At 48.6% G+C, this 22,062-nt stretch overlaps 1 protein-coding gene across 6 annotated transcripts in view; it reads left to right on the plus strand.

Annotated features, from left to right (window-relative positions):
• DIDO1 (death inducer-obliterator 1) overlaps positions 1–22,062 on the plus strand; it is a 49,835-nt gene that overhangs the window by 13,267 nt on the left and 14,506 nt on the right. For 5 of the 6 annotated variants that reach the window (XM_059705075.1, XM_059705076.1, XM_059705074.1 and 2 more), the window contains exons 2-12: positions 2,582–2,756; positions 3,912–4,024; positions 4,865–5,687; positions 6,307–6,628; positions 8,763–8,981; positions 10,539–10,752; positions 19,660–20,119; positions 20,218–20,377; positions 21,365–21,481; positions 21,590–21,694; positions 21,813–21,945. In XM_059705075.1, the coding sequence (XP_059561058.1) occupies positions 4,867–5,687; positions 6,307–6,628; positions 8,763–8,981; positions 10,539–10,752; positions 19,660–20,119; positions 20,218–20,377; positions 21,365–21,481; positions 21,590–21,694; positions 21,813–21,945 (2,551 nt within the window). In that variant the 5' untranslated portion in view covers positions 2,582–2,756; positions 3,912–4,024; positions 4,865–4,866. Of the gene's footprint in view, positions 1–535; positions 695–2,581; positions 2,757–3,911; positions 4,025–4,864; positions 5,688–6,306; positions 6,629–8,762; positions 8,982–10,538; positions 10,753–19,659; positions 20,120–20,217; positions 20,378–21,364; positions 21,482–21,589; positions 21,695–21,812; positions 21,946–22,062 lie in introns of those variants that run through there. The other variant, XM_059705077.1, reaches the window with a different exon arrangement.

The following is a 22,062-nucleotide window of genomic DNA, read 5'->3' on the forward strand; positions in this document are numbered from 1 at the left end:
CCAGCGTGGCTTGGTGGTTATGCGCTGACCTATGAACCAGGAGGTCATGGTTCAATTCCCCTCAGGACACATGCCCTGGCTGCGAGCTCAATCCCCAGTGGGGGGGGGGGGGGGATGTGCAGGAGGCAGCCAATCAATGATTCTCATCATTGATGTTTCTGTCTCTCCCCTTCTCACTTCCTCTCTGAAATCAGTAAAAAAAAAAATTTTTAATGTGCCAGTCTCCCTTACTGTCTTTGGTGAAGCAATAAAGACTATTTTATTAAATCTCAGCCGATAGTGTACATCTTCCTACCACTCCCTGTGATGAAGTGGCGAGGATGCAGTAGCACCTCTCCTCCACCCCAGATGGGAAGGGAGACTGTCTCCAGGAGGTGCCCCTGGGGCTGTTGGGACCTGAGCCATTTGTACTTGAAAGGACTACTGACAGGCGGCAAGTTTTCAGACTGGCATTTGGTGGGCATTTTCTTGAAGATGAAGGATGTGAGTCTTAAGGAAAGAACTGACATATTTGTTCCTAACGATAAAATTCCAGGTTTCAAATGAGGGTTAGAATCTTGAAAAGCTTCTCTCTGCCATTGTGAGCTTGATGGCTTCCCAGTGATTAAAGCTGTTTGAGGAGACAGGTGCCAGTATTACTAGCACGTGTGTGTCCTCCGTGTCATCTGATGGACCATGCTGCATTTGGACTTGCGTGAGTTGGTGATCCAGATGACCATATGGTTTCTGTTTCTGTGTTGCAACTAATGTTTATGACACTACTGCTTGTCAAGGCTTGGTGTGGGGGTAGCAAAGAACACCCACAATTACCTGGAAAGTTTCTTGTTTTAATTTTGGAAATAACAATGTATTTCACATAAACAAAAGCTCTTTGGGGTTTTCAGATTTTAAGAGTGTGGAGAGGCCTTGGGACCAAAAAGTTGGAGAGTTGCCTTTCAAGGACCTTGATAGCGGCAGATCTTGTTCCTGGATCCCATTTAGCCATTGGGGTTGCCCTGTAGGTACACAGGCTCCTGGTGGATAGCAGCTGAGGTTTTTAAACCTAAGGTGTCAAAGAATTATTCCTACCTGAGCTTAGCAGGGAAGGGAGCAGTCTTCAGCTAAGAACAAAAATTGTGCTTATGATGGGTTCCCCGCCCCCCTCACTTTTTCAGGAATGCCCACATTTTTTCCTTTGGGAAAGTTGTATTACGATGATGTGAATGAAAGTTTATGACCTGTTCTCTTTGCGTGGTGTAAAGGGTTACACACTTAATTGTGTTAGGAACTTAGCACTTGACTGTAGATGTAAATATGAAATATAAAAAAGTCCAGATAAATGAACCAAATTGTCTAAAATGTCATGTGTTCTGAATAGAGTTTATCTCATTCCACTCCATAGAAATATTTGATTTTTTTCTTTTCTGATGAATTTTTCAACACTTAAGTCAAATCCAGATATATGTTGGTCTTTCAGAGTAACATAAATTAAAAATATTTTCATTCCTGAGAACATCTTAAATTTTGTTCTTGGGGTTTTTAAATATAAAAGTAAGGTTTATTTCCAGTTTCTTCTGAGAAGTAAAGTTTCTGAACCATTGTAGTCTCATTTTGAGACCGATTTTCCACCACATTTAAGAGATTTGGTGGCTGTGGTGACCTGTTTTGCTAATGGGGTGAAATGGTCACTGTTGCTTTAAAAGGAGGGGCATCAGAATGTTTGTCTGTCTTCTGAGTCACTAAGGAGACCACAGTTACAGGAGGCAGTTGGAGTGAGGCTAGGAGGAAAGAGGTGAGGTGGGTCCCCTTGGTTGGGCTGAGACTGTGAAATGTGTCAAAAGTAATACTTAGGGTCCCTCAGGGAACTGAGGCGCGTTTAGTGGGGCCGAGACCATTCAAAAGAGGGTGTAGGAAGAGAGATGCTTTTAATATAATACATGACCTGTTCCACTCTGATGCTCGATTATAGTCTTTTTCAGGTTTTTTAACTAAAATGATGGTGTAGATGTAGAATTAAGGATTTTTTAAAATATATTTTATTGATTTTTTACAGAGAGGAAAGGAGAGGGATAGAGAGTTAGAAACATCGATGAGAGAGAAACATCAGATCAGCTGCCTCCTGCATACCCCCTACTGGGGATGTGCCCGCAACCAAGGTACATGCCCTTGACCGGAATCAAACCTGGGACCCTTGAGTCCGCAGGCCAACGCTCTATCCACTGAGCCAAACTGGTCAGGGCTAGAATTAAGGATTTTTAAATAATTATTTAATTTTGTTGTTCAGCCTTTTCATATTTTGTTTCTCTCTCTGTTGGGTTTTATTGAGAAATAGGATTGATTGGGTATTAGCTGACACCTGATTACTGGTTGTGGAACCCACCACCCCACCCCACCAGGGCCTGTTTTCTCTTATAGCCAGCTCCACCCTCCACCCCTGTCCTGGTCCCAATGTGGTCACAGTATTTTCTCTAGAAGTCCTTGAAGGAAGGGAACTATGTGTTGTGTGTGTTTGGGGGGGGGGGGGGATGCTTGTTTTTTTAAAAAAAGTTTTAATGTAGTTTAATTTATAGTTAAGACTTATAAACCATCTTCTTTCTTTTAGGAGCTCACTCGTGTGAATGGTCTCACGATAATCTGTGTAGTCGTCAGTGAGCAGTGACTGGCGGCAGCAGTGTTTGAGGCCTGGCTGTTTGCTTAGACCAAGTGTTTGCAACGGTCAGGCTGGGTTTTTTGAATTCAGGACTTCTGGAGGTGTCCCAGTGTTCAGTGTCTGGCGGGTAACGTATCATTAGTGTTAAATGTCAACAGCAAAACCTTAAAAGTTTTAAGTTGTGTTTTCTATTTCTAAAGTGGCATTATATGTAAAGAAGGTGATGCAATGTAACATTCATATATGTTTGAAACATTCTAAACTTTAGCTGGAAAGTTTTTAGGTGAATATGGAATGATGTTTAGAGTCGTTCTTTTCACCTTCTCTACACTTTTGTGTGCATTCAACTGAAAAAGATAACTTAGAGGTGTTTTGGTGCCCACATTCAGCTTATAAAAATGTAAAAGACTACACACACACACACACACACACACACACACACACAACAATTAGCTCAAACTGGAAAAAATAACAATTTTATTCAGAGCAATTATTTTCCCATTGGTTATTTTATTAGTGCATAGAACTTGACGTCATGCGTTCTCTCTGTGGTGAATGTACCTGCAGAGGAGATCTCCTCTTGCCGTGGGCATCGGGCCCCTTCCCCAGCCCTGCGGTAGCTTCGTAGGCTCAGTCCCAGGCCCTCTGAAATGGAGGGCCTGTGGCTCCCTGCACTGCTTGTGGCCAAAGGCTGGTTCAGGCCCTCACGCTTTGCCTTGGGTAGGGATTGAGAATGGTGTATGAAATAGGGGCTTGATCCTCTTTTAAGGTGGCCCTCAGGTTTGCTACAAGTAGATTTGCAAGAGGAGAACACTTACCCGAAGGAGTCAGATTTCTAGGCCAGATGGGCAAACGGTTGTAACTAATGTGGTTAGTAACAGCTCTCACACGCACACGGAAGGATCACGGCCCTGTTCTTGGGAGCGTGAGTGCTGCTTCTCACATTGGAGCTCACAGCATTATGAGGTCAGCATTGCCTCCGGGATGCAGGCAGTTCACGTGACTTGCTCAAGGTCACCAGCCAGAGCACTCTGTGTTGGAAGCTCCATAAGGACCTCACTTTAGTTCGGCTGTGACTAAAGAAGTGGTGTGGTCCTCCATGGCACACATGCTAATGACACAGCCACTCCTGCAAGCTTCTGAGTGGTTGGGAGCATGAGGCCAGGTTCTAGGGTGAAGGGTGTGCGGAGCTGGATGGGAAATGGGGTGACAGCATTTAGTGGGAATAGAAAGGAGTCAGGTTGCATATGGTTTTGAGTTTTGTGTATTTTATGTTTTGAAGGTCTTCATTCTATACCAGTCCTTCCCCTAGGATGGAACATGGTGTAAAGTCTGAGTCATCACTAGCATTTACATGTGACTGAAGCCTGGACAGCTCGGAAAATAATTCTTAAGGTACATACTGTGTTCTTTGGGTTTTATTATTTTCAAATAGGAGTAACGTTTTCACAGGCATGACCCTTCAGTAATCGTATTAGAAGGAAAGGGAAAAGGAAGAATAGGGAAAAGAAACACACATTCAAAGTAACCAAGGTTCAGTATTTCCTATGTGTCCTAGTCATCTGTTACGTAACAACTACCCCTAGAACTCGTACTTTTGTAGCTACTAAGAGCTCAGCTGGGCTGTGGTGCAGGTCCAGCACACACCCTCTCCATGGGGTCTCTCCAGCCAGGTGGTCGGACTTCTTATGTGACTGCTCAGGGCTCCAAAGCCCAGGACAGGAGCAGCCAGTATTCTCACCTACTGGGCCCGGGACTGGCACAGCGTCCCGGCCACTATGCCCTGCAGGCAGAGTCTGCCTGACTCAGGGAGGGAAGTGGCAGCCACCTCTCATCGCAGCAAATACTGTTCTGGTCATGTCCTTGCTGTCTGGGACTGTGGCTCGGTTGACATTTCCCCGCTACCTGTTTTATAAGACCTGGTCCTCACCAGTTAAATGGCAAAGTTACAGATTTGCTAGCTGTTTTTCTAGGATTTTCTTCAAAAATCGCCTCAAATTATGACATGGCCTCACACTTGAAGAAGCACTGGTCACAATGACATTTTTTTACTTGTTTTAATGTCCACCTTCACTGTCCATGGGTAGGAAGCTGTTCCTTCCTGTGTGGTCCTGTGGGTGTCTCCCTCCTGTGGGGTGAAGGCCATGCTCCTCTAGCCCAGGGCCTCCCTGCTCACGCGCCAAGGAATGTGGCCTCATTAACGTTGGTTGTGGTTTGGTTGCATTTCCCCATCAGGTATGGATGAGAAAGGTGACCTGAGCCATGAGGAAGCCCCCAAGGTCATCAAACCCACCAGTAAAGAGTTTAGGAAAACGTGGGGGTTTCGAAGGACCACCATTGCTAAACGGGAGGGCGCTGGGGACACGGAGTTAGACTCTGTGGATCAGCAGCCCCAGCAGCAGCAGAGCCTTTCCTTGCGACGCAGTGGGCGGCAGCCAAAGCGGACTGAGAGGGTGGAGGAGTTTCTCACAACAGTCCGGCGCAGAGGGAGGAAGACAGTGCCTATCTCCCCTGAGGACCCCAGTGAGTCAACCTCTTGCCCAGTCACAGATGTCGAAACCGCTTCTGAGGGGAGCGTCGAGAGCTCCTCTGACAGTAAAAGTGGGCCCAAGGTTGGCCCCACAGGCAGTAAGGGACGACCAGCCTCATCTGCAAAGACCAAAGGAGATGATGGTGAGGACGACACCTCCGATAGTGATAGCGATGGGTTGACCTTGAAAGAACTTCAGAATCGCCTACGAAGAAAGCGTGAACAGGAGCCAGCTGATAGGGCCCTGAGAGGAGGGCAGAGTCGCCTGAGAAAGAAGCGTCGGGAAGAGGGCCCAGCAGAAGCTGTGGACGTGGAGGTGGCCGATGCCATGGAGAGCTCCCCACCCGGCCAGCAAGAGCCGGCAGACGGACAGACAGCTACTAGTGACAGAGAGGGGAAGTCAGAAGGGCGGACGACCCCGGGAGTCAAAGAGGAGGACCCTGGAAGCTCAGTCAAGCACAAGCCCGAGTGTGAGGTGTACGACCCCAATGCTCTGTATTGTATATGTCGTCAGCCTCACAACAACAGGTAGGTCATGGGCAAGGAGGTTGCTGGCTGCCCCGGGTTTTAGGGAAATCCATGTGAGAAAAGCAGCGGGATTTAGGGTTATAGAGCCGGGCTGAATGAGCAACTTGTGTGTTGAAAAAGATGAACAAGTCATTGTCAGAAAGGGACTCTGGAGCCATGCATTGCATGCACTGTGGTCGCCGTAGGCCACTTGGGGCTCTTCACTGCCTTGGTCACACTAGCCACGTGCAGCCACTGGCCAGAGTGCAACGCGGCAAAGACTAAACTACCCACCACCCACTGTCATCCCAGAGATCTCTCTGGGCTGGCGCTGTTCTGGTGGTGGTAGGGAGCTGTGGTCAGGTTCTTTGGGTGGGAGAAAGGCATTGTTGCTCTTTTGTGGAGACAGTACTGAGCTGGGGTGGGGGGATATTAGGAACCCTTTAGTTAACTTAAAATGCTCTACTCAAAACAAGATTGAGTGAACTTGCTTGAATGATGAGAGGGTATATTGTGTTTTTTATCCTGTCTCTACTTTTCTGTACGTTTGCATTTTTTTTTTAACAATGTTGAAACCAATTTTTCTAAAATTGAGTGTGTATCTCTTTGTTTTCCATTCCTGGTTATTTTCCAATTTCAGGTTTATGATTTGCTGTGACCGATGTGAAGAATGGTTTCATGGCGATTGTGTGGGCATTTCTGAGGCTCGTGGAAGGCTCCTGGAGAGGAACGGGGAAGATTACATCTGCCCCAACTGCACCATTCTGCAGGTGCAGGACGAGCCTAACTCAGAAACCACCGACCAGCAGGAAGCGAGGCTGAGACCTGCAGACGCTGACAGCACTGACTGTACAAGTATCGGGACCATAGAGCAGAAATCCAGTGAAGACCAAGGAATAAAGGGGAGAATTGAGAAGGCTGCAAATCCAAGTGGCAAGAAAAAACTCAAGATATTCCAGCCTGTAAGTATTGCCTCCTAGGTCAGTGATGATCTGACTCCTGCTGACAAACATGAAGACTGAGGAGTTTGGTTCTTTTGGTTCCCCAGAAGCAGTGTCATGTCTGATGAGGGTGGGCTGGTAGGAAAGCAGTTGTGTTTTGTGCTTTGTGAGCCTCCCCATTCCTGCTCCTGTGGGACTCCATGTCCAGCTCATAGACTATTACTGTTGACTCAACATTTTTCTTAACTGAACTGATGGACTGGCTTGTTAAAAATGAATCTTTCCGTAAGTGTTCTTTATGGAGTCTCATGTAACAAATCACAGTCGTCTTGGAGTTACTGAAGTGAGTGTGCCCTTGTCTCAACTGGCACCATCTTGATAGAACTTGGGGGGGGGGGAGACCCCCCCCAAAAAAGCACTTGTGAGCATTTAATGAACTTCCTTCTGTGTGGCTTCAAGGTAGCAGGACACAGCCTCTGCTAACACCCTTCGTTTTCTCCTCAGCTCTCCTGAAGCACTTGGCCTCCACTGTGACAGTTTTCTGTGGGAGCCTTCCCTTCCCCGGACTATAGTAGTCTGATCGCACCACGTCAGTGATAGGAGCAGCTCCTGTCTTGTTTTTTGGCAGCATTTGTGTGTCTGCTCACTGATCAAGGTGCAGTTTACTAAGGTTGACAGTTGGGCAGAAGCTTGGGTTCTCTTTATGTGCACCTATTAGGTGATACTTGCCGAAATTGTTCCTGTGATGATGCAAGCCACCTGCATTACCTCGGCCTCCTGGGTGCTTCCTGTGCTCACTGATGTGGCTGTGGCTCTCTTGGCCCCAAAGTTTTCAGGTCTTCCTCAGTCTGGATGGCATGCTGGTGGCTGAGATGCAAGAGAGCAAGAACTAGTGATCTTGAACCTGCCTTACTGGAGATGCTGAGGGGTGGTGGTGGCAGCTTTCACGTGGCTACTAGGGTTTTAAATGACCTCAGCCAGGGACAGTCCCCAGCCCAGTGTCTGTGGTTCTTGTCCACAGCTCTTTACTCCGTCCTTCTTTCCAGCTGGTCTTTAGCTAAGGCTGTGATTTTTTTGTCTTGTTTTCCATGGATTGTCAGCTTCCGCTGTGGAGAGCCGTCTTGGGCTCTCGTGATTGCCCTGCTCAGGACATGTTTTCACTCCCAGTCTTCCTGCGTCTCAGCCACCCTTCACCAGCCACCCCTGGTGTGGCCAGCTGGGCTCGTGGGAGGGTGCCACTGCTGGTTGTGCCCCGCCTGTCCTCCTGCAGGTGTCCGGTGGCCAGAAGGCTGTGAGATGACCATGCCGAAAGGGTCTCTTGCCTTCACACCCTGCACTGTGTTAGTGGGGACTGGAGCCTTCAGTATAGCTATTGTGAGGTACTGCAGGTACTCAATGGAAATATGATACCGTTAACAACTTTAGTCATTAGGAAGCGTTAACAGAAATGTAAATTAGTGGGGAAAGCCATCCTAATTTTATGTCTTTATTGTCAGTGTGTTTGAAACTATGTACGTTTAATTTTTATCTTGAGTGAAACTTGGATTCAGTGGAAGAAAAACTATTATCTTAAGTACTTAATGTGATACATAGATTTTGCTCAAGAACATTGAGGATGTGTTTGTATGTTTGGTCTTGACCGTCAGACGTACTCAGCTTGTGATAACGTCAGGTTTCTAGCACCACAGCTACAGACTTAGCAGGAAAACACGTACTTCTTAGCTCGGTTTCCACGGGTCACAAATGGCTAAGCCAGGCCCTCTGCCCAGGGTTGTCCTAGGCTGCATCCCAGGGGCCAATGGAGGCCAGGGTCTCATACCTGGCGGGTGAAGATCCACATCCAGAAGCTTCCATGTCTGTAAAGGTGTCCTGTGTGGTTTTGTAGCATGCTTATACTAAAAAGGTATTTGTTGTTTATCTGGGATTCAAACCTCATTGGGTGTCTTGACTCTCTCCTGCACCCTCACCCTCAGAGCCAGCCACTGATGGCCCTCACAACAGGGCCGCTTTCTTCAGAATGAGCAGCAATGTCTCCTCTCCTTTAACAGGTCCAGTTTCTCTGTTAGGTGTTTTCACCTGATTGAATCAGACCCTTTCAATTAATACCTTAACTGCTGGAATTGGTAAGTCTGAAGTCATGTGTTCTGTTCTGCAGGTCACAGAGTCTCCTGCTGCCGCAAAGTGTATTGGGCCTGGGTGCTCTAGCGTGGCGCAGCCCGACTCTGTCTACTGCAGCAGTGACTGCATTCTGAAACATGCTGCTGCCACCATGAAGTTCCTGAGTGCAGGGAAGGAGCCAAAACAAAAACCCAAAGAAAAGACCAAGACCAAGACCAAGCCAGAAACGCTCGTTCTTCCCAGATCTAGTGTTGAGGTAAGCTGACCAAGACCACCACCCCCATTGCAAGAGTCAAAGCGTAAGTATACTCATGTTCCAGACTCGCTGGTTTGTTTGTAGAGTGTAGGGGACAGCGGCATAGATGTAAGTCAGGTGCCGTCCCCTCTCCTGTTGTCAGAATTACCAGGGAGTATATATCCTCACATTTTCTTTTCTCTGCCCTCTAGCTGAGGGATTGACTAATGCGGGCACCGTAAAGCAAACCCAGGCGGCTGGCTGCTGTTCCTCAGCCAGCCATCTCCCAAGACCTGTTGGTGACCGTTAGCCCATGTGGGAAGCAGCGTCACAGGCAGCCAGCCGGGCTGGGGGGTGGGCTCTGAGGCAAGACTGTCACTGCGAGACCTGGCTCTCAGGTGGTCTGGCTTTGAGACACACGTGACTTGTGAAGAGTCAGGGTGTTTCAAGAATCACTTGACTCCCACTTGCATGCCCTCCTGGAGTTAGCTTAGGTTGGCATGGCCGTGGCATGGCCCCATTGCACTTGTATTGAGCAAGCCTAATGGAGTGTTTTCTTGACATAGTTGAATGCTTATTTAGCGTTTAGATGGCCTAACTTTTATTTATTTACTTTTGTTAATTCCTTACCTGAGGGTATTTTTTCCATTGCTTTTAAAGAGAGTGGGCGGGAGGGAGGGAAAAACATCGATGTGAGATAGACACGACTGGTTGCCTCCCGCACGCGCCCCAACTGGAAAAGGGGAGCAAACCCAAAACCCAGGTACGTGTCCTTGACCGGGAATCAAACCCGAGACCCTTTAGTTCACAGGTGGATGCTCTAACCACTGAGAAACACCTGCCAAGACTCAATGGCCTGATTTTTATTTGTTTTTGTTTTTTATTTCAGAGAGGAAGGGAGAGGGAGAGAAGGATAGAAACAGATGATGAGAGGGAATCATCAACAACTGCCTCCTGCATACCCCACATTGAGGACTGAGCCCACAACCCGGGCATATGCCCTGACCGGGAATCGAACCATGACCTCCTGGTTCATAGGTGGACACTCAGCCACTGAGCCATGCCAGCTGGGCTAGATGGCCTAATTTTTAAGGCTGGTAATTTTGAATCAACTGCTGTGTCCAGTAAGAGTGACGGTGCAGGATGCCTGATGGAGAGCATGGGAGTGTGGGTCCTGGCCTTGTTGCCCACCGTCGCCCTCTCCCACAGTGTTGTGGGCAGGCACACTCTCATAGAGGCCCTTCCCACTTGGGTCTTGCCTCTTTTCACCACCTTCTCAAGGGACTTGTTCTATGTTACCCTGGCTGCCTCACACCTCAGCTGGATGACAGTTATTCTGTGTTGGGCCTCGTGTCACTCAGAAGTTGAAGCCCTTCCCAGCCATTATGGTGGAATGTTGAGGGCTCAGCTGGTGGTGAGTCCTGCTGAGGCCTGGTGCTGAGCAGGCGTGGTGCCCAGGCTCAGGGTGGGGTGGGAGTGTGAGTGACCTTAAGCATGTTCTCACCTTCATTGAGAAGGGAAGCGAATGAAGGTTGACTTTTGATCTCCTTAATGATTGGGGTTTTACTGATTATCCAGGCAGGCATTAAAGTCTCTTCTGTGCCCAAGAGACCCGCTCCAGACAAGAAAGAGAATGCCATGAAGAAGGCAGTGGTGGCCCCTGCTCGGACTGAGGTCCTTGTGAAGGAAACGACTTGCGAGAGCAGCACGCCATCCTGGGCGAGCGACCACAATTACAATGCAGTAAAGCCAGAACAGACTGCTGCCCTGTGGCCGTCACTGTTGTATAAATGTATGTATCATCTAGGGGTGGCTTCTGGACCCTTCCCTGTCTTTCTGGATGTCTGTCCATTCAGGACTGTCCAGAACTAGGAGGTGTAACCAAGCTCAAAGCCGCACCTCCAGGGATGGAAGCAAATACCAGGGAGCCCCAGGGGCTCATGCTTAGCCTGTTTCCCACAAAGCCCTGCAAACCTCAGTGTAAATGTGGCACCTGGCAATTGAGGTCTAATCTGTTTTCATTATCAGACGCTGGTAAGTATTTAGTATTGTTGCCAACAAAGTCCAATGAGCGGGTACTCTTGCCCGGCACTACAAGTTCACCACCATCCACACTACAGGTGCATTATTGTCACCGCTCTGTTAGCTGCACAGGTTTCCACACTGCCCTTTAGCACGTGTGGCCATCACTTCTTTTGTGTGTTGGGAGAGCTCTTTCTGCAAATTGATGATGCAATGATAGTCAACTAAAGTACAATTTCTGAGCTGAGAAGTTTTTCTTGTTCAGTACACATTACATATCCCCATAAACACACTCCTGGTCTCACACCGAGCATCGTGTGTCTCAGGTAAGTGGGCGAGGTGTCTCCTAAAGCAGACTCCACCAGGGGCCTCCAGGCTTCTCTGGACGCCGGACTGTAGGTCGTCCCTCCCCACCCCCAAAAAATGAGGAGTTGAGGTATTGCCAGTCGGTCTGTGAGATCCCAGATTTGCTTATGCAGGAGGACCTTTGGTTTCTTGTTTTTCAGCCTAACTCTCCAAAATTAAATTGGTCTGCAGGGCACATCTTACTCTATTACTAAGATTATTTTTATTCAGTTTTTTGTGCTGTTTTTTATACTGTTTTGTGCCTTTTTTTAAAGCACTGAAAGGTTGAAAAGCCCTGAATCCCAAGATTATAGAGCTCTTCTGCCTTCTCCTTTTAGTCACCTTTTAACAGTCACTGAGGGAGGATACCTGTAGGTAGGCGCTGGACTAGTATAATCAGAAAATGTGTAACTAAATGCTCACTTTGAGAATGTAAATGGCCTAATACCTAAGTAAATTGCAAAGTAATACTAGATTTTTTTTATTATTTTAGGAATACGTTGTTAAGTACAGTTAACAAACTATAGCACGCCTGTGAAGTAGCACTTTTATAGAGGCTGTGAGCATACCTAAAAATGTACATCACTTACGTGTGAACGGATGGTAACCGTGACTTTGGAGTCCTGTGTACTGTGCTCTAAGTGGCTTACAGGTTACAGGATGCAGCAGAATCAGGAAACCCAGGCACATCTATCAAGGTCCTGGCGACTGATCTCCATCTGTTGACTAGAGCTGGAAAGCTCCTCTGAGGCACCCTGTGCGGAGTTATGAGGACAGGATGGCTCTCTCCCTGGACTCTAATCCCACTGTGACCTTGAGAGAAGAAAGGAATTGGGGGTGGGGAGATACACCAGGGGCCCATTTCTCTGCTCACAGACTGGGTTTTCTTTTCTTCTCCACCTCCTCTCTCCATATCAGCTCCTCCCTGAAGCTTCATGGGCTTCAGTTGACAGAAAGTTGAAACAAACTAATGACTAACCCTTCCTAGCACACTGACGCCAGTTAAAACTGATGGATATCCAGAATTGATTGAGTGCAGGGGGGACATTTTCGAGTTGCTTTTGATCATTTTTTTTGTTATCCCAGAAATGTCATCTTCCCAAAAAATGATTGGGAAGGGTCATTGGAAAAATACTGACTTCAGCCCGGGTGAGTAGCAGTTGTGTCTACCTCTGACCCAGATCATCCTTTCACAGTTGCTGTAGCACACACAGAACCCGGCGGCCCCATGAGGACCCCCTACCTGCCGCCCTGGCCGGCTTCAGAATGGGCTTTTCTGGGCTGGGATGGTGAGATTCAGGGTGCACCTGATGCTGGGACACTGGCCTGGGCATGTGGAGCCTTCTTCAGCCCAGAGAGCCAGGGTGCTGCTCCTGGAGGTGCTCTGTGCTGCCTGGATGTGGATGCAGGGACAACTGTCGGGGTACATGGTCTAGGACCCTCCGGTAAACCACGTCGAAGTTTGCTCTTCCTCCTCACGAAAGTATCAGTAGGTCCTGCGTGCTCTCAGGGTAATGCTATTAACATACACTCATTCCTGATTGATTTCTTTTATTTAAATTGTTTTTGAGGTTTTCTGTACTTGTGGAAACAATTGTTTTTTAATTTCTCCCCCAAATCATGTTTGTGCTTTTACAGTTTTATTTTTTTCTTCTTTATTTCCACTATTGGTTTGCCTTCCTTATTGTTAAAGCATGGAGAGAGCTTAACCTTTTTTTTTTTTCTTTTTTCCTATTTTTTTTTTCTTTCCTAAAATGCCCCAGGGTTATTAGAAAGAATATGGAAGTGGAATTCTGGTATTTGTATTCTAGTATTTTGGGCTCCTTAAATGTCTCAATAGGTGACTTAAAACATGGGATCTAAACAAATTTTGACTGAAATACGAGATTTCTACAGTTTATCTATGAGAATTAAAATGGAAAACCCTAAGGGAACCAGGACACCCAAATCCGGATGGTTTATTAAACATGGTGCCCAGATACAGCATTTCCCCCCAGTCCAGTCCATGTGTGGCCATGCAGATCGTCCACGAGCTGTGAGAAGTGGTTGGAGAACACGGACTCTCACGAGGGTGACTAATGGCATGGGCTCCAGGAGCATATTTCACAAATCATCAGAGGAAACAAGTTTCCTATAATAAAATACGTAGGGGATTCTAGAACCCAAGCATATTTTGTAGACATTTAAGCGGGGACAGGGGGGGTCTTTTGCTTTATCAGCTGCGTGAGCCATTTTTACCTGTCTCTTCCAGGATTGTCAGTAGCAATAAAATGCGGCTGGGACAAACCAGACTTCGTCCATATGAACCAATTCCCCTCCTACCTCTCCCTCACTCCCCAGAGGAAAAACCAAAGCTTATACTGATGGATTTAGTTTGACAGCTGTTTTTAATGTTCTCCATACAGCCACAATTTTCTTGGTTGTCAGTGACATTCTTTTGGTATTTTACAGTGTTGTACTTTTATAACATTAAAATACCCAACTGCTCAGGCACTTCTATCGGGGAAAGGTTTCATGTACATAAACATTTGAGATGAAACCCCTCAGCAGCACGCTGTGCTGGAGCCCCAGGGGAGGGGTGCTAAAGCTTCCAGCTCAGGGTGGGTCCTGCTCCCTCCAACTGCTCTTTAGTGACCTGTGACCTTTTGGAGCTTTGGGCCCATCTGATACTGCTTGCCAAGCCCAAGTGCCCCTTTGAAGACGCTGCTGCAGGTCTTCCAGTGTGCTACACAAGTCGTTGGGTATATTTGTATAAAATCATAAAATACTATTCTTGATGTTTGTGCATGGCACAAAACTGCACATAGTTATGTTCTTAGCTTCTGAGAATTAAAGGAAGTAAACTTAGAAGATGGATAAGAAGTTTTGCCACTTTCATTTGTTTAAATGAAAGAGCATCTGTCATTGCACGGGTGGACCTGGAGGAGCTCGGCAGGAAGAGCGCCAAGGTAACTGCTGCCTAGCCGCTGCGTCTGCACAGCCACCCGCCGGCCCTGGGCGTCCACTCGTGACCCTTTGTGACCTGGAGCTCGCAGGGAGGATCTAAGACCCTGCCCCCATCACATTGGTTGAAGTAGTAAACAATTGGGGCACAGATGATATTGGTTAAACTGTAGCCGTATTAACGTGAGGAGACTGCCTGGTGACAGTGCTGAGATGGCAGGAAAGCGGCGGCTGCGCTCCCCGGGCCACCACCCCGCCAGGCTGTCTGCCCGTCCTCTTGATTACACGCCTGGCTCCCCACGAGGCCTTGATCACATTATTCTAGTGTTCGTGGTGAAGAATAATTGGGTCAGTTTCATATGCTGTCAGTCCAACATGAGTTTGCAAAACCCTGTATGTGAGTCTTAAAATGAAGAAGGGCATTAACCTCCAGATACATACTTGGTTTTTGCAAGTTTCTTTGAAGAGTTCTAGGCACCTCTCCATTTAAGTGTAAATCACCCAAATATGACAGACATCAGATAAGTCAACTGAGAAAGATTTGTGGCCCAAACCATAGCCGTTCAGACCTCTTTAGAGACTTCCCAATGATAGAGTGTCTCCCGTCTGAGCAGCAGCTGGGAGGTGGCTTACACTCAAGTGTTCTCTAGGAATTTGTGTTTTCTAACAAAAGCAAATCAGAACTTACCGAAAAACTCAAAATATTTAAGCAAATGCATAAAAGCAAAATGATTTCTTGCTATTACTTGATATTTAGGAAGAATTTTAACAGGAAACCCAGGTTGCAGTGAGAAAGTTAATGTACCTGGGTTCCGCTGAGCTGAAAATAGAACTGAAGTCACCACGAACAATTCACGTCCATGCTTTCTCCACTGTGTCATCAGAGCCCCTCTCTGGCTCTGTTCCAGAGGGGGCTCTCTCAGTGGTAGCTGCCTCAGTCTGACTGCAAGCGGATATGGGACCCAGTGGGTGGTGGTGGTGGTGTGGAGCAGGGTGCTGAGTCAGTGGGCAGCTCCAGGGAGGGGAACCTGCCAGGGCCTCTGTTTGCTTCCTGCATCTGCCATAAGGTTGGCTCACTGACACCACATGCTCACTTCATTTCTTTGGCTCTTAACAGCCAGTCACTAAGAAGCAGGCCCACCCGGGCAGCAGTGTGACACTCTTGGGATTTTGGGGTTCGGGTGGTTATATTGGCATATTGAGAAGGATGTGGTATATATAGCATTATGCAATTGCTCTGAGGGCTTTTCACCAGGCCTTGTGCCTGTGCCTGTGCCTGTGCTGGTTGGGTGCACCCCCATATTTACTTGCAGTTCTGCTATAACTTCATTTGGGTGTCTGCAGTCTCCATATGGCAGACAGCAACAGTGCTGGTGAGACCCGTATCCTCCAGTCTTCACTGAGGCCCGCCAGTGCCACCCAGAGGCCAGCAATGCCCCCACAGCCTACCTTTGCAGTGTGACAAGGCCCCTCACTCCATGCTTACTGGGAAATGAGCCAATTCGAGAGTTGCTGATTACCGGCCCCGGAGAACACCAGCCTCCTTAGTTCTACACTAGGCCTCTCCCCAACCTTCCGTTCCCATTACCAACGTGGCCAGCAGGTAGAAACAGTGTTCTGGCCCACAGGGCAGCCCTGTCTCCTACAGCTGCTAAGGAGTCTGACTCCCCAAGTCAGCTGGGCCTGGAGCTCAGGAACAAGCAGGCCCCAGAGTGGGAGCTAAAGGCGCCTTAACTGCCAGTACAGCCCAGACTGGCGCACACTCAGGGCCCCCTCTGCCCACACTGCGATCACTGCTGATACTGCCAGCCGTGCCACTGCAGATCAGCAGGGAGTTCAGCTTGGGGGGAAGGGGGGTGTCTGCCGTCCCCTGAAGTCACCCTAGCATGGGGTGCGCTGCTGCTTTTCCAGAATGGATTCTTCCTCGATGGTTATCAAATTATTCCCTGCCCTTCCATAAAGGTATACACAACATAGAAGTGAATTTAGGTGAAGGTTTTGCAAATTCGATTCTAGCTCTACTCAAAAAGAGTTTCTGTCACTGTGAGAATGTTCCGGCACTGCACTGGAGTCACTGTCATTCCAGAATGTCCCAAATCCAGCTTTCAGAGGGGCCACATGTACTAACGTGTAGCAGTTGCTACATGGAAGTTTTTACATGTTTTTAATATGTCCCTTCAAAGTAGAAGAGGTTGGTGGCCAACTTGTTGGAGTCCACTGGTTTCAGACATTTTACCAATAATTAGTTGTACCTGTTTATGCCCTTAGGAGGTCAGAAAAGGATAGTGAAGCTTGACTTTCAAGAGGCTAAAGCAACTGATTTTATGAACTAGCATGATGGTTAAGGAAAGTCATCTCTGCTTTTTAAGTAGATTGCGTGTGTTCACTGTTACCGCTCTTGGTGACAGGTCATTTTAATTGTGTGTGGGAGATGTTTTAAAAATAACCTCTCAGTGGGGTTTCCCTGAAGGAGAAAAAGGCCAGTTAGACCAGAAGTATTGATCTTAGGTTCTGATCTGGAGACAGACCCAGAGCTTTTGAAGTTGATACAAATGTGTCAGGTGAAACAATGTCCAACAGCGAGGTTTGTCCAGGCCCCAGCGTGCAGGTGTCCTGTGTCACAGTCGGGCATCCTCTTCAGGTGTTGGGATGTACCTGGGCCAGGCTTTTAGAGTTCGTGAGACGTGTGCTTCTAGAATACTCTGCCAGATGTGTGTTTATAAAAGGCAGTGACTGAACTGGTTTCAGGTCCCAGTTTGCATCGTCGGCAGTTCACTCCTCCCTGACTGCCGATAGCTGAGTTCCCTGCCTGGTGCTCAGTGACCTCCCTCTGAGGCAGTGCCTTAGACACTCAGGCAGCACTCCTCAGTGCCCAGCCTCTCCCCCTGCCACGTCCCCATTACTGAACCTGAGCTTGAGTGATCCTGCGGGGAAGGCGCTGCAGACCTCAGCCACATCCACACGTAAAAATGAATTCCCAAGGGCCTCCTCGGGTGTGTGGACTCGGTCTGATGAAGTGATGTGTAGAAATGCTGCTTTATCTTCGTCCTTGTCCCGTTTCTCACTTTGTCAGACTTGGGAGCGTGCTTTATTTAGAAACCCAGTTCCCAAAGAACTGCAGCCTTAGAGGTAAGCCTTGGTGACGATAGGCCTGGTAATGACAAGCAGGGCAGGTGGAGAAGCGGCTGGCGGAGGCCTGGAGCCCCAGCAAGCTTGGGGGTCTGGTGCACAGACCACCTTAGGCTGGGGTAGGCAGGGAATGTGAGGGCTTTGAGAGGAAAATACGGGATTTAAAGTCAACTGATGATAGGAACAAGGGACTTCTAACACTGTCCTAGCTCTTGGGTCCTGGTGGTGCTGCTGCACAAACTAAAATTGGGTGATTGCACTCATACGACCAAGTGGGAGGAACGTGCGGTCCCTGCGTGCCTTTAGGAAAGCCCAGTGCTGAACTGGCCTCACCTGCCGCGGCAGGCGGGCAGTGCTCGGGGTGGTGGCTCTGGCCCTCTGCCAAGGCAGCCACAGCTGGTGGTGGTGTCTGCCTGGGCCCTGGAGCATCAACACCTGGGCGGGTGGCATCTGGAGAAAGGGTCTCACCAGCTTCCAGACTTCCTCCCTGACTTACTGGGGGTTGGGAGGAGCTGTGGTGGCTGGCTGGTGGCTGATTTTTAAGCCCTGGGTAAAATTGACAGTTCACTGGAGCATCCTCTATTGAAGCCCTGCCCTCATTTGCACGTATGGGAGCCTTAGAGGCGCACTGCTGCACAAGTAGTTTGAGAAAAACCCCACCTGCAGGAGGCGCCTTTTACATCGGCCCCTTGGGGCCCGGTCGGTGTCCTGGCTCGCTTACTGGGCCCACCCGTCCCCGCCATTCTGCGTGTGTGGAGCAAGGGCCGTCTGTAAACCTCTGCCAGCCTGGCTTTGGTTGGCTGCACACCCTGGGACTGAGGGCGCGATCTGCCTGAGAATTGTCTTCCTCGTGTCCCTAAGACCTTAAGTATGCCGGATTAATGTGATCCAGACTTGAGCATGCTCGTTCTCTCAAATAAAAAGTACTGGTGTCAAAATTTTTGTTCCAAGTTGAAGGGTTTTGATAATGTTTTGAGCTTTTGACTACAATTCTTGTTTGGATTAAAAGCGCTGATTTACAGTCTTAACCAGTAATCAAATACAACTGGTAGTTTTAAATGAGAATGTTTATATCAGAGCATAATCTATTCTTGTCACCTTAGTATTAGAGTGATAAGTCTTCCCATGTTACAGATTTCTGCCAGCTTTCCTGTGTTTTATAAATGGCATCGTATTGGCTTTTGTCCAAAAGAATGATGAACACTTGTGGGTGACCTCCCCCCAAAGGACTCTTAGTACTCCTTCCACAGCCTCAAGGGCTCGGAGGCAGTCTGTGACCAATCCTGAAGAGATTTTTTAAAGTCCTGTTTACAAAGAAATTGTACTCGAGTTCTTAGTGAAAGTGCTCTTCTGAATCTACTGCTTTAAAATATATTTTTATTGATTTCACAGTAAATCATTGTTCTTTAAATACAGTTTTATTGATTTCAGAGAGGGAGAAAGAGAGGAACATCAATGATGAGAGAGTATCATTGATTGGCTGCCTCCTGCACGTCCCCTACTGAGGATCAAGCCCACAACCCAGGCATGTGCCCTTGACTGGAATCGAACCCAGAATCCTTCAGTCCTCAGGCGGACGCTCTATCCACTGAGCCAAACTGGCTAGGGCCAGTAAAGCATTTCTTTCTGAAATAAAGTATGGTCACGATCATAAATATTGCCAGAGGCCTTAATTACACTCCTTTTCTGAATTTGATAATTACTTTTAAAACCATTTTCCTTAAATCAGATCAGTGTCTCCCCGCCGCCTGCCCCTTAGTTTTCATACTTAGTATGATTTTAAGGTGAACAATTGGGAGGGAGGCATGTTTTCTTTGTATTGGTTTCCTGTGTGTACGGTTTAGTGGTTAGAGCTTTGCCCTTGCTGGTTTGGCTCAGTGAATAGAGTGTCGGCCTGCGGACTGAAGGATCCTGAGTTTGATTCCTGACAAGGGCATGTACCTCGATTGCAGGCTCCTCCCGGCCCGGGCCCTGGTCGGGGGTTTATGCAGGAGGCAACCAATCAATGTGTTTCTCTCACATCGATATTGCTCTCTGCCTTTCTCTCTCTCTTCCACTCTCTAAAAAAATCAATTGAAAATTATCCTCAGGTGAGGATTTAAAAAAATCATATACTTCATGTAGGGTTCCCCTCAATATTGCCAATACCTCAACTGGGGCCTGGTAAGCTTTGCTAGTGTGAGGCTGAGCATGCTTTTTATGTCACCTGACAGTGCACTGCATGCCCTCCTGCCTCACTAACGTCGTGTGTTCTTTGCAGCCATGAAGGAAGACCGGCAAGTGGAGAACACGGCAGCTGCGATGCCGAAGAAAGTGGCTGCTCAGGGCCCTGCTGTGGGCAGCAGGCAGCCTGCAGCCCGGAGTCTCCTTCCAAAGAAGTCCCCTCCTTTCACAAATGTGACCAAGCCAGTCATCAGGAAGTTGCCTTCAGGCTTCAAGGGCACTATACCCAAGAGGCCGTGGCCCTCGGCTGCCCCCTCAGGCAGTGTTCCTGCCACCAAGCAGGCAGGGCTGGTGCCTGGTGCCACCACATCTACTTCCAAAAAGCTGCCAGGCTCCTCTGCCCCTGGGGGAGCCGCCAGGAAGCCCATGGTGACATCTGCCCCCTTGGCCTCTCCAGCCCCAGGACGCCTGGGGGCCTCAAGCACCACCCCATCACAGCCCAATTCTCAGATTCGGCAAAATATAAGGCGCTCCTTGAAGGAGATTCTGTGGAAAAGGTGGGCTGTTAGGCTTGATGATCTGTTAAAGTGAAAGCTTTCTGCTGTTGGGAGAACGAAGTGCAAGCTCAGGGTTTACACAGTTGTGTTTCTTTTAGAGCCAGTGACAGTGATGACCTCATGATGACAGAGAGCGAGGTCGGGAAGGTTGCATTCCACATTGAGAAGGAGATGTTCAACCTCTTCCACGTCACTGACAATCGCTACAAGAGCAAGTACCGCAGCATCATGTTCAACCTCAAGGACCCCAAGAACCAGGTGTGTGCCTCAGGGCTGGCTTCCTGCTGCAGAGGCGAGTGCACTGCTCTGGGCTCTGAGTGTCACGGCGTTAACCGTACATAGCGTGAGACGTCACACCCTTTCTGCGGAAGCCAGCAGGCGTTGTTGTTCCCTTTGACACTGGCCATCGGTGTAGGGAATAGTGGTGCGTCCTTCCTTCCTTCCCTTAGCTGCAGCCTGGGCTCCGCTGGCTCCCCGAAGTCCATCTGTAGTTCACCAGATGCGTCTCTTAAATATGGCCGTGAAATTGCTTTCTCGTCATTTCATTGGTTCCAGAATAAAATTCAAATTCCTTATGGTAGCATGTGGGTATCTCCATATTTGGGCTTTATTGTCATTCCACCTCAGCGGAGCGAGCCTGTCCTCGGGGGTTCCTTAGATGAACTCTGCTGTGCTCACTGTTCGGACAGGTGCTGTGCACACCTGGGTGGGGCACTTGGTTCTCACAGCAGCCGTGGGAGGGCAGTGCTGTCCCCACGGGTAGAGTGGCCTGGACTCTGGCCTGGTGTGGCTCCTCCTTCTTGCACTGGGTTCATGGTTGCCCGTTTCTCTGCCTCTTAAACTCTCACCTGTGCTCAGAAGCAGGGTCAGAGGGAAGCTCTGACTTTCCATCTTGCCTCTTAAGCCCTGGCAGAAGAGGTCTCTTCTCACCTTTAGCCGTAACACTACCTTTTGGAGTTGATCTACTTTCTGAGGTCCCTCTCTAGCAGCTGGTGCAGCGTGGGCCTCAGGTCAGCCGTACAGGCCCAGTACTGATGTTTTCTGGGCATGTTAGCTCCCATGAGCTCTTAGGGAGTTGCCACACCTTGAGGCCCCTGCTGTGCTGGGTCTGGTGCTTTGGCCTGTGTCACCAGCCTCTGGGCAGGGACTCCACCTACTGCTCTGTTTCCTCCATGCCCTTCCTTGGGTCTTGGAGACATTCACTCAACTATCCTGAACCAGTGAATGAAAAATGTTTGTTCACAGGGTCTCTTCCACCGTGTTCTGCGTGAAGAAATCTCTTTGGCCAAACTTGTGAGAATGAAGCCAGAAGAACTTGTGTCTAAAGAGCTTTCCACATGGAAAGAGAGGCCAACAAAACCTGTGAGTGCTGGGGAGCGACTGCCAGAAGCCCGAGCAGCTGGCCTTGCCCGGAAGTAAAGGCCGCTCTGGGAGCAGGAGGGCGCCCACTAAGGCTGTCTTCTCTCTTAGGTGATGGAGTCCAGGGCAAGATTGCACCAGGAAAGTAAAAAGACAGCCGTTAGGCAGGAAGCCATTCCCGACATGGAAGACTCGCCCCCAGTGTCGGACTCGGATGTAAGCCTGTGGGTTAGGGTTACGCAGTCGCTGTGTCTCAGCGGTTTGTGCTCGGTCTCTTAGCCCTTGCCGGACTGGGAAGCAGTGGCCCATGCCGTGTCCCTTCTTTTCCTCTTAGGAGCAGGAGTCAGTACGTGCTGTTCCCGAGAAAAGCGCTGCACCCGCTCTGGACCTCTTCAGCAGCATGTTAAAGGACACGACGGGCCAGCACCGCGCCCACCTCTTTGACCTGAACTGCAAGATCTGTACAGGTGAGCAGGTGAGGGGAGGCCTTTGTTTAACATTGCTGACCCGTGTATGGCAATTGTATTCACTCCAAGTTTAAAACATGACACAGCCGGGATGGTCTTTGGAAGCGTGTGAAGTCA

Source organism: Myotis daubentonii, chromosome 8, assembly GCF_963259705.1.
Source record: "Myotis daubentonii chromosome 8, mMyoDau2.1, whole genome shotgun sequence".
NCBI lineage: Eukaryota > Metazoa > Chordata > Mammalia > Chiroptera > Vespertilionidae > Myotis > Myotis daubentonii.